This window comes from Varroa jacobsoni, unplaced genomic scaffold, assembly GCF_002532875.2.
Source record: "Varroa jacobsoni isolate VJ856 unplaced genomic scaffold, vjacob_1.0 contig04478, whole genome shotgun sequence".
NCBI lineage: Eukaryota > Metazoa > Arthropoda > Arachnida > Mesostigmata > Varroidae > Varroa > Varroa jacobsoni.
Window position 1 is genome coordinate 6,416 of NW_019215261.1, and position 12,493 is coordinate 18,908.

The 12,493-nt window shown below is 38.7% G+C and overlaps 1 protein-coding gene across 1 annotated transcript; it reads right to left on the reverse strand.

The window, feature by feature from the left end:
* Positions 1–7,650: 7,650 nt before the first annotated feature.
* Positions 7,651–12,131, reverse strand: LOC111273052 (uncharacterized). Its single transcript, XM_022854745.2, has 2 exons — positions 10,994–12,131; positions 7,651–10,000 (listed from the first exon to the last, which is right to left on the reverse strand). The coding sequence occupies exons 1-2, from the start codon at positions 11,139–11,141 to the stop codon at positions 9,780–9,782; spliced, it is 369 nt and encodes a 122-aa protein (XP_022710480.1). The 5' UTR covers positions 11,142–12,131; the 3' UTR covers positions 7,651–9,779.
* Positions 12,132–12,493: the final 362 nt, after the last annotated feature.

Here is a 12,493-nt window from a genome sequence, read left to right on the forward strand (position 1 = left end):
CCGTCGTAGTCTTTATAAAATACCCTGTAGGAGGATTTCGTCTACTGTATTAAGGGCTATATTGACATCCATGTTAGAACAGACACCCAGATTTTGAACTGCGCAATAATTTAGCTTACAAACAGATTGTGAGATTCACTAGTTAAAAAAGCAGTACTACAATGTATAGGAGCTTGCTCTCTCAACAAAGACGATAAATACCTAAAGTTTTATACCTTCATGAGCTTTTTTTTAACTACAGTCAGATATGGAACATCATATTTTCATCATATTGTAGATATATCCATCAATAATATTTTCCAGTCTTAAACGAATTTTTTCTACTATGTATTTGAGCGGTGATTTAACTTCGACGATTCGTTAACCGCTGAGATAACGCTAAGTTAGCTACCAGCGTAAGCTAATATAAAGTGTCTAAATTAAGGTACGTACCTCTATGATGGAATAAATTTGATTCCTTCTAGTTGCTTTCAAATAAAGTTAAGCTCAAACTGAACGAAAATAAGAATTCAGATAATTACCTCATTGTGAATAAATCTCGCCGTCCTGTCTGTTAGTGACGTCGGCCAATAGTGGACTGCTGGTGGCATCTATTTCAATGGATGCCCCTAGCAGCCTTTCTTTTTCATTACGCCCAACGTGATGGCCCTGCAAGTTATGTGTGAAACCCAAATGTTAATGTGTTAACGTTATGCATTTTCAACATCTTGAACATGTTTTTTCGAGCGTTTGTTACTAGGTCGCGCTATTGTCTCCGCGTTGGTCGGCAGAATCGTCAATAATAGCTGGCCAGGCTGCCTAAAGTGGTAACATATGGATGCCACATACTTGTGAACATCGCACAAGCACTGCTAACGTTCCATTGGCTGAATCAGCTTAGTGGGTAACGTATTTGCCTGTTAATCTTAGGGACACGTTGTGGCCTGGGTTTAAACCCGGGCATAGACGTGTTTCGTTTCGTGCTGGAAACATGCCGTTCGATGGAATGCTTAACGGCGATGTCGGACGCAAAAACTTGAAACACAAAGACTTAATCAGCTGTCCACGGAACCGACTCGAGGAAGGGGAACAGGGGAAAAGAGACTATTTGGGTTCCTTGTGGGTCGCTCGTTTCGACAAGGCTGCGTTTGTCCCGAAAGCATTCGAGACGCGTATTTGTGCGTGTACCTGTCTGCATTACCATGCATCTCTCTGATTATATAATGCGATGTCGTATCGGTATACTGTTCGATGCGGTGATATTCGGCCATGTCCGAAGAGTTGGAGGTAGGTCTGATCTTCTGCCGACTGTTGTTCTTGTTCAGCTACCGTGGAGTCTGAACAAGCATGGATGGCTTTATAGTTATCGACCGCAGACACAGCTTATGAAATGCCTTCTTTATTCTCCCACAACCGTTTCAGTTTCTGGCGCGTCCTTTGTAGCAGTTTGGTGCGAATACCATTCGCTTCGAAGTTATTTGCCCATTAGTGCCTCTATACGCCTTACTGTCTGGATGCTAGCGGCTGTGGTCGAATCCATACTCCTGCATCTGGTTACAGACTGGCTTCTGATTTCGACTCTGTTGAGCACTGTTCAGTTGTCAGAAGTGGCCAAGCTTGGTTTCTCTTTGCGCATCTTGTGTTCTACGAATATAATCGAATTGAAGATTTGACGCTCGCTTCGTTGCTTTCAAGATTATTGTTTCGTAGTCGCTTCTCTTACTATATAAACGCTGCAGACGGCTGACAAGAGCTACGATGTTCATTGCCGCTTCTTCGGAATTGTGTGAAGAAACCGCACGAGATCGGCCGACTGATGGGACGAGCAACTGGCGAGCGGTGACGTTCCTGCATGTTTAGGGAGGCGCTTGTCCCCTGGCGCTGTTGTCGATAGTCGAAAGGAAGCAAAGACGTTGCCTGTTGTCGTGTGTTCGTTATTATTTAATATTGTCTGCGGCAGCATTGACCGCACGCGATGGAAAACTTGTCGCTGCTAGACATTCGTTTGCTAGCTTCGTAGAATTATTTAGATGTAGCCACTAATATAGAGGCAATTTATATTGACTCATATCACGATGTTCTACTTCATTGGTCTGTTGTGTCGTCTGTATACTACTATGAATCGCTCACCCTCGCATAGATTAGACATTTAGTACAAGGAGGTTCGTAGCAAAGGTCAGGATCATTTTGACCTTTTCTGATTTTTTTTGTAGACAGAATAGAAGATGACATGCAAAAGCTTTCATGGGTGTCTAGCAGTGACACCTACTATATACGAAAGCTTTTCTACAGCGGATAATTTTCCCAGCGAGTAGATCGGACATGTATGATCGATCTTACGATAGACACTTTTGTAACAATACAAGTTCTCAATACGAATTAATGCTTGTCGCTTGATTTTACATTTACTCCGCTATGCAGTGCTCGATCAAATATTCTAGACGATCGAAATCGATCGGCTGCAGAAATGTATCCTATTTAATGGAAATAAATGATCGCTACATTTAGCTTTTTAATGAAGTGTTAGTTCGGTATATAGTCAGGAGCTTATTTGACGGAAAAATTGATCCTTGACACGGCGCAAATTAACTCATTTCGACTTGAGAAACGTTTCCCAGTATGCATGTTTCCCAGTAAGTTGCCTAAAGGTAAACAAAGATGGTCAATCATTAATTACTGTCAGTCTGGAGAATGGAGAACAAACCCTATCCTTGTGGGCTTAACGGATAATGTTCTTCAAAATAGCATCGATCACTGCCTATCGTCGATGCTGAATATCAGCACTCACGACCCGTGCAGAGTGATGCGTTGCATCGCCGCTATAGCCTAAATCGATAATGAGCGTCGGGTGTCCATTGTGTCAAAAGCGCGACTTTGCAAGCGTTACTCTCGGCAACGAATCGATATGACGACCCTACATTATGATTAAGCTAAAGAGAGGAATTATTTCTTAACACCATTCGGATTTGGCTGGGCCTTCATGTTTTGTGTTTTGACATTGCTTTGACAGTTATCAAGTCGGTGACCACTAGCAGAGAGAGGTTAAGCCATTCTATTCGGAGCGAGCTTCGCCCTTAACCGAAATAAGCTTCTTAACCTTCATCCTATAAATAACTATGAGGCAACGAGGCTAGTGGCTCCATTTGTCACGTCGTTTCGTGTTGAATTTCTACTGAATAATATGAACATGGTCTGCAGATACCACGACAGGAAGAACTGCAATTAGGCTCCTCCAAATACAGGACTCCAGAAAAAGAAGTGAATACGTTTTATTTTATTTTACTTTACTTCTTTTGTCAAATAGAATTAACGGTTCGTACTGGTTCAGCTAAAAGGAAAAATTCAATTACTTGTTCTTGCTTCCAACTATCTAAAGAATTATATTAAAGTAACGCTTCTTGTGATACATGTACACTTTATTAAAAAATCTGACGCATTCAAAGTTTGTTACATCAAATCGAGTTGTGACACATGAAGTTTCTATGAGTATACATGTTAAGCGTTACATGTGAACTATCTACTGTTAGGTAAGTTAATGGCCAATTTAACGCTTACTAATATCAGCATCGAATTATATATTGTTGCGGTACGTTTTTCTGACCGATGTGTTTATGTTTTTCATCCGCATTTCATGTTTATCCGTTTGTACATAGATCCATAATACGTCACTTCAGGTAATCAACGTATGGTTGAGGAAAAACAGTATGGATTTCATGTCAGTTCGGTTCAAATTATATAGAAGAAACATATATTCATTGACGTTTTGATGTACATAAAGTGAATGATTTTTAGTGACGATTACAAATGCGGGGATACGACCTATTCCGTAAATTATCAGTGGTGCACTCGTGTGTTACCTTTATGAATAGAGACATTTACCAAGTAGAGAACAACGTTTGAATAAACATGGATTTAGGGAGTGAACTTACTGCCGAAGACGTACGTTAGCTAAATCCAGGTCGCCTTTATTAAATGTATACAAAAGGGTATATACAAATACAAGCGTAGATCTCAAGCAGCGAGGTGCCCCCCATAAGAATAAAATTATAGATTTTGTCTGTATGAGCGACTTATTTTTATCAAATTATCTGACCCATTCGGCGAACCATTGTTTCCGGCTTCATGCATATAAATCATATTGTCATTGCGTAATTTGTAAAATAGCGTAATATCAGCGATTGTATGGAGCTCCTTTATTTCCGGTATGCCGTGTCTCCGTAGGCTGCGTCAAAATGCGGAAGATTCGTGCTTTCTATAAAAACTTAGTGTGCACTCTACTAATGGCTAAAACATGTTTGGTCTTTGTGGTAAGTTTTTGTATCGAATAGTTAGAATATAAAGGTTATCTGTTAGACACCTCGCAAAGTATCATGGCATGTGACCTGTTATTACTACGTCTGTCCAATAGAAAATAGATATCGTGCAGATACCCAGTACTTTCCTTCTATTTTTTCCAAGTTCTTTTACCTCACATGTACGTTATATACCACATATCCTATAAAAATTTTTATTAAATCGTTTATGAAGCGCACGTTTATACCTCATGGATGTGGACTTTTAGGGATTTAGGTCTCTGCCTACATCAAGTTGCTAAGCATGAAAGCGCACCAGAAGGAAGACAACAGTCCTCGCTTATAGTATGCTTTTATTGTTTGTAACTTCAAAACTGCATAATGAAGAAGCTTCATCCTAGGCTACAACTGTCTTTGAAGCTAAATGTGTAAGAACGGCGTCATCAAAATGTTTACATTATTACTTAAACGTTGGTAATACTATATCATCTGTGGCAAATTTGAATCAAAACAACCTAAATCAAATTGCTTTTAGATATCGTAATGGGTGTGCATATAATACGCAGCTGTGCGTACTCGACGTTTCGTGTTTCGGCGCTTAATAGGGTTCGATTAACTTAAAATAAATTATTTTATGTAACATTCTATCTATGAATACGTATACGTGTTGGGAGGACAGCATGGGAAGATGGGCCAAACCTCACGAAACACTATTTCTATATTCGGCACTCTGTCTAAAGCTTTACAAGGAGACCTCAAAAAGCTATGAAAAATATTTTCAAGCTGAAAAATAGTAATTGTTAATTTGGCAGTATCAAGCATGTGTGATAAACCTGCTGGGGTAGGGTCTTAGCCAAAAATCGTTTCTTGGTACATTTGGTACCAATAGTATCCTTGAAGAATATACAACCCTTAAATAAAATTAATTTACTGTTTCACCGTTTTCAAAATAACAAGAATCATAATTTATTTAGAAAAAAATGTCGTGGTATAGTGGTCCTCGATAGCGAGTTTATTCAGGAATATTACCAACTCATGAAGATAGCTAGCCGAACAGTGCTTTTCATTCTGAGAGGCTCTCGTTATTAATTTTGTAAAACTATTCTATCTATGCGCTTTTGCAGTTTTTTTTTGAAATCGCTAGTTACGTATGTAGCACCAACAAAAAACTTTATCGCGTTATTAGTTGCAAGATGCAACAATTCTCAGGTTCAAACCCCTTTTTCTCATCTGGCCTTTATTCCCATTAGTTTTATGTATTGGCGTATGGGAAGAACTTATATGTTGGTGCTTAAAGGCAACTTCAGGCCATTTCCAATTTTCGACAGGTTCCACTTTCACACAAACAGGCTTCGGTTAGTGATAATGACGATAAAACATTCTGTTCAAGTGTAAAGCAGGTGCATATTTAGATAGCAGGAATTTAGGTCTGCCTACAAATTAGCTAAATAGGTTTTCCCTTTTGCAGATGAGCTGCTGCTTATCAATAATTGATTTATTATTACCTGCACTGCCCGCTACTCTAATTATGACATCCATGCGAGCGGATTAGATGAACTGTAATACATGCCATCACTTTTTTCAACTATTTGTCGAAAAGTGGGAATTCTGCAAAAGCAAGCTTTACAACACCGCCAACACCAAGGACTAACCCTTTTCTTGACAAGCCCCACTTGGCTATTAAAGGCCACCAAAAATATCATAGCTAAAGATGCAGTTTCTTCTCAAGATAATAACATATACACTAACTGACGATTTGTTTTTCTGAAGAACAGTATTATTTATAATACACCTACAAGCACATCGGTTCATATGTTTGTTTTTATATTTAAATCAGGAAGAATTCACTTTGAAATCCATGTTGTTGGCCTAGGCATATATCAGTCTATGTTAGCCTAGGCGTATAAATTTGTTGAATACTATTCAAGTGCTTTCTGGATGACCGTCAGTTAAGTGGTTCTCAGTGTTTCGTGGTCCCCTGGACTTGTGAATTCAGACTCGGAGAGAAACCATGAAGTATTACCAACAGTTTTAACATACTCACCAAAATCCTTTCTAGGTTTTTAATCTTACCAGCAGCAAGACATTAGAGCAGGTTGTCTGAGTTTACAATTAACAAAAATGATGCTATGAAAAACAACATGGATTAACAGGAAAAAATCTGTACTGTCTCGAGACTTCATGCGATATCGCAGACTGTCTCTTAAAAAGGTAACGCTAAGAGGGATGGTTCAACAATGCAGTTATTTATATATATATATATATATATAGACCTTCAATGTCACGACTACTTTTTATAGGTTACTACAGCCTGTATAGCGAAAACGTCAACGCTCTCTTCAACAATGATGGCACTCTCAATACCATGGTTCAAGTGAGAACGATAACTACAAGCGAGGCCACATAATAAATAAGGAGTATCAAACCATAAATTCGACAGAATTTACGGTATTATATGTATATATACTGACGTGTCCTTGTGTTCGACAATCCATGCAAGAGGTTGATTTGCCGACGCTTAGAGTTAATTCATAAGAAACTCAAATACATAGAATCTTACTCTGCAGGGCGATTCATTTTCCATCACGTGTACGAAGTGCTCTTTACGTACTTCATCCCCTTGGATAGCTCAAGTAGTCAATTTTAACGACTTTTCGAACATCAAGAGACGCTAGGATATATATTTAAACTTAGTTGATTATATAATGATAACATTTGGAATATGCTACATTGTAATATAAAAGCTTACTAGATTAATATAATGTATTTAATAGACCGCGTCAACCCAGATCGTAGAACTTGGGATATAAAAAGCGTAAAAAATTGCCCTCTGTATCTACGGAAAATCTGTCAAAACTTAGGTAAACGATCTGTATTGAACTGAAAATCCGTCTTCAGTTTATGACCAACTTCGACCTGAAGTTTTTCTGTCACTAACGGTTCCGTACACTTTTCTATAAATTTTTGGGTCTACGAGTTGAAACTACAACATTGTTGTTGTCGAATCTAATCATTTTTCTCATATTCGTATGTTGCATACGTTTGGTCCAAATAGTAGACTGGAGGTCTATTGAGACCCCATCGAACAAAGCCAGCAAGTACTTATCAACGTTCTACGTCCACGAGAGGCCTTGAATCAACACTAAGATTTGCACCGGCGTACAATAACCGAAGCAATAACCACAACACCCATGAAGACACCCTTGACCTATCTGACTTGCAAGAAGAACAATGCTCTTTTACAGCAGAACATAATATGGAAAACTATTATAACTATCTAAGCCAGAAAATAGCCCAAAAAATTTAGGAAACTTCCTAAATTTAAAAAATCCGGATACTTCCGACTGTTTCTGTAAGGTAACGAAAAACATACCTCATATTATGAATGCCATTTTTAGGTGCAGAACAATTTTTTAGTTTAGTTTTGCAGTCGTTTATTTATACGCTTATGGCAGCGGCACATAGCTAAGACGAATAGCATGCTAACCCGATTAATACCAAATCATACTAGACAAATAAAAGGGTACAAAAACCCATGATTTTATGATTTATCACTATTAAACTCTGTCATGTCCACATAAAGAGGCATTGCAATGTTGATGTGGTCAATATTTAAACAGGGTGGCAACAAACGTCAAATGAAACCTTGTGTAACGGAGCTCTCAGGCAAGAATTCTGTTAGTCGCCATCGATATCTATCATCGTAAAAGCATAAAAACGCACGTATCACCGTAGCTAACACTTACATTGAGCAGACTCTTGACTTGAACAGCCAAAGGTACAATGCCTATAGAAGCCGGGCTAGATCTCCTAATAATGGCCAATAAACAACAAGGAGACTTTAAGGACAATAGCCTAAGTTTAAGTACCGCATTCGAACGGGTCGTTTCGCAACTGGTTATCTAAAATCAGGACAGAGGTAAAATAAATATACAAGATCTCAAGAGTACATATATTAATTGCTGTTAGGAAATAACAGCAGCTGATTTTCAAGTATCGTTAACATAGTACTATTGAACTACACAACAACAAACAAAAATCATTAATATTAATTAAAAAGTGCCTAAGTTGACTTTTTCTCAAAACCTTAACTCGCAGTCAGCGCGCTACTGTGTATATGCTCGATCAATCCATGTCTAAACTCCCTATCCATTATTTTCTTTATTACTGGTACATACATCATCCCAGAATGGCGTCCGGCGACAAAGTAGCCCAATCTAAATAATCTAAGGTTCATTCCGAGACACAAGACATAGATTACGTTTTTACATAAGGTTTGTCATTTTATTCAATGATCAAACTCTTCACTTTCGTTTATCGATAGAAATTCAATGCAATTATGGTAATTAATTGCAATATTGATCTTCCCCTAAATTGTCAATGGCTTTTAGTATATCTGCGGTATGAGTGTGTATTTATTTGAGGTTACAAGCGAAGAGTGCATTGTTTCACTTCTATTTGCCGTAGAAAAATATTTACATGTACATCATATTATCACCACGTTTTAATAGCAAATACTCTTAGAATGGGAATAATTACAGTAATTCAGCTCAACCTTTTTCAATAGTCATCACCTAATAATAAAGGTAGCAAGGTGAGATTTAAGAGCATAGGCATCCACCGCCAGGATGGGTCTGATTTCTACAGAACTGATGGTCGCTTATGCTATTGTCTGCTTTTAGATATTTGGTAGTTAGATAAGGATCAGGAGAATTACGTGCACTTTCCTGAGCCTCTACGGTTCTTGGTCTTTAGTTTACACATACATATTTACATAGATACACACAATCAACATAAGAATAATTTTCAAGTCGGCTATCGTAACGATTTTGGCGTTTACTGTTCCTTGAAGCGCTTCTAAAATAGATTCTTTGCTTCATTTTTCTATCCTAACGCAGACTACTCTTAGATAAACTATGTGCCGCAAAACGCCGAACAAAAAAACATCTATCAATTATCAATCTATTAATATTTGAAGATAGTCTAAAGTATTTGTTAGTACTCTTGTCATCAAGCCGGGACATAGAAACACGTAAGAGTTCTTCGAAAACACTGACATTGACACTTGCACATACACACACATTGACCGTTGCCACTGTTACCGGCTTCTTTCATAATACACATTTAAATTAAGTTGCTCTATTACTTTTCCCTAGCTAAAAATTATCATAGCACTTTTCACTCAGCAGCGTGACGTTGTCCACCTAAGCCTAATATAGCAACAGTAGCAGCGCGTTCAGCCGCATTACGTCTTAGTTATTATTATTGCAGGTACATATTGACACGGAAAAAAAGTACTATTTTTCTATGGTTACATCAACTGGAATGATTTCGTCGTAAATGTACAGTGTATTGTTGGCAGAATCCATTGAGAAAAACGAGCAACTCGCCAATAGCTTAAAACCGGAGGAACCGAAAGCAGACAAATCGGATTCCTCTTTCCATTGCTGATAAAAGAAATATATTGAAGCTTTTAGGCATCACCGGGAGGAAATGTTTATCGCAGCATCACCGGTTTCGCCTTCGGTGATGCCTTCCATGGCGGGCTTGATTTGAACTGGTGGCGCTTGTCCGACGCTGATCTCGGCTTGCAATCGTTGTCGAATTGACGTTTGTTGCTGAAGCGTTCGACGTGGCCTCTTCCGAGGCTCCTCGCGTTGCTGCGGATAGTCTGGTTGCCGATCGCGAGCAGCAGCGGCAATTCAGTGGTCGGACAGTGGTGCTGCGACCTGAAATGTCAGGTGGGAAAAACAAATTCAGCAAAGTGACGTTTAGGTTTCAGCGAAAATCATAAGCGCAAACTGATGAGCATGAAGGGGAGTCTTGGTATAGAATTCAAAAGTACACCGTGTGTATGTATGCTCTACGTCAATACAGAAAAAGACTGAAGACGGACGGAAATCCATAAATAGACTAAATTAGTTTTATTTTTTGTTTGATCCAGCCGATGAGCTCATTTTAAATTGATGGGTGACTTATCATGATCTGTAAGAAGTTTGCGGAATTAATAAGGAGCTACTGCTAGTCGATCTAAATCTCCATTTGATAGGTATTGCGGCAAAACATTTTCGGTATCATTTAAACGTTAGCTTCAGTAGTTCGATATGACTGCTCAATGCACACTGCATCAGGGAAGTTAACGATTGGTTCTATTCTTATGAGCTTTAGTTAGCTCTAAAAAAATGATCCATAAAATACAGCGAAAGCCTTTTTCATCAGCATTGTATATCTTAGGCTAGATCAAGGCCTTTTCGTATCCTCAGGACACGCACGAATAGTTCATTGAAAATTAATTTTGCCACCGATGAAATTGTCTTCAGAAATTATTGTCGTGGTCTTCCTCACAATTACTAGATATTGTTGGAGGACAGTTCAATTTAGAATAGTATCAATAACATCTGAAAAAATACAGTACATTCTATGTCCTTATAAATCAATCATTTTATTGTGTGCAAAACGGTGAGTTCGAACTTCCCTGTATTAGCTACAATTTGTGTTTTAAATCGACAAATTTCGTAGGTCTGACGTGTCATTCCGCTATAAAAGCGCTGCAATCGAACGGGGCCTGTCAAACGGACGGCTAGCTATGCGAACCCAGAGTAATCTACTCGCAAAATATCCATGTTAATTACCTTATAATAGAGCTAGCTGTAAAATAACAGTCCGTGTTCGTATTCCCTTAGTCAAGGGTTTGTTTTCTATTACTCACAAATATTACTGACCCTTATTTCTGGAGCCGGACGCCGCGAAGCCGACACAGATCAAACAGAGGATCTGAAACACTGCCGCAATACCGAGGCTCCAGTTGAGAAGCTGATCAAAAAAGGTTTCCGCTTTGACGAATAGCACCTCCTCAGTGATGGTTTCCATCGCCACTCTTGTCCAGCTTGTCGCACTACGAACACAAACACGAATCACATAGACACTTCACGCTCGGCCTCACACCGAGCACGAACGAACTCTATGGGTGCTAGCCAGTTCATGGATGAATAGCTGGCCCAAAATGCGTTTGTTTTCAGTACTGCCTACACCGTTTTCTCGATTTGTTTCGCAATAGTTTCATTTAAACACTAAGTCGGTTTTACGGGACGTAGCCATATAAACTTCCATCGTATACTGGTTCAATTCCATATCGGGGCGTATCTGTGGGGTTCGACGATGAGGTTAGAGAAAGGGGGAGAGAATGCGTTGTGATGTTTGAGTTGGTCTGGTCGTCGTGATGAGGCTCCCCCCAGAGTCTCCCCGTAATGAGAGTACATCAGTAGTCGGCGCCATTGAGGGTGCGCGCGCAGCGCAGCGGAGAACGTTCAAGTGGCTCCATCTAGCGACTACGTCGTGTGCTATAATCCCACGAGATGAAACTGGAAGGTGGGGTCGCGTTCGATTCATCCTAGCGAACCTCACACATGATCGCTAATCTGCAGAGGTGAAATGAAGAAAGCGTAGGATTGATAGGGAGAATGACTCGATAGAATTTTACATGGAGTAACGGAACTCAACAGGCTAAGCAAGTTTGCAGATGGCTGAACTTGCACCGGTTAAAAAGAGACCTTATTAACTTGTAAGTTGTAATGGTGCAACCTGCCAGTATGGATCATAAGACTGAACAGTCATTTTTGAATTGTATGCCAACGTTATTACTTGCACCATTTAAACTTCAATTGAATTTAGCTGAGCTATTACCGTTATTGTAGCCATATTCATAGGAATATCAAATTGTTCAGCAGTTGTCTAAATAGAGAAGAGTGAGGAGAAACAGCATCAGCTTTTTATTAGTAAAATGAACATAGAGCTAGAGCATACATTCATTCACACAAGTTGTATAATGTATATATACAGTGTGAGGCATTAAAAATGTTTATGTTTCGTTTTAAAACGTGTAGCATATATATATATATATATATAAGGTGATGTATCAAGAATTTTTCTTATGCTTTGTAACAAAACTTGTCTAATAAATAGCTATACTTATTAGACGGATAAAAAATTAAAGCACATACATTTTATCATTTACGGAATTTGTGTACTTATATATATACATATGTAGGCTGGTTAAGTGAGTCAGTAAACCAGCGATTATAATCCTTTCAATATCACAGCGACTTTGATAAAACACAGAATTTTTTACTACTAACTTTTTAATGCAAAACATTGCGTCAAACTGCTAAATGTAATCTTGTATCGGAAATATACTTAAAAAAACCATCGTAACTGAAACATAA

Coding starts and splice junctions, on each gene's coding strand:
- LOC111273052 (XM_022854745.2), bottom strand. CDS start 11,141: ATGGAAACCATCACTGAGGAGGTGCTATTCGTCAAAGCGGAAACCTTT. Junction 10,001..10,993: donor GTCCGGCTCCAGAAATAAGG/GTCAGTAATATT, acceptor CTGACATTTCAG/GTCGCAGCACCACTGTCCGA.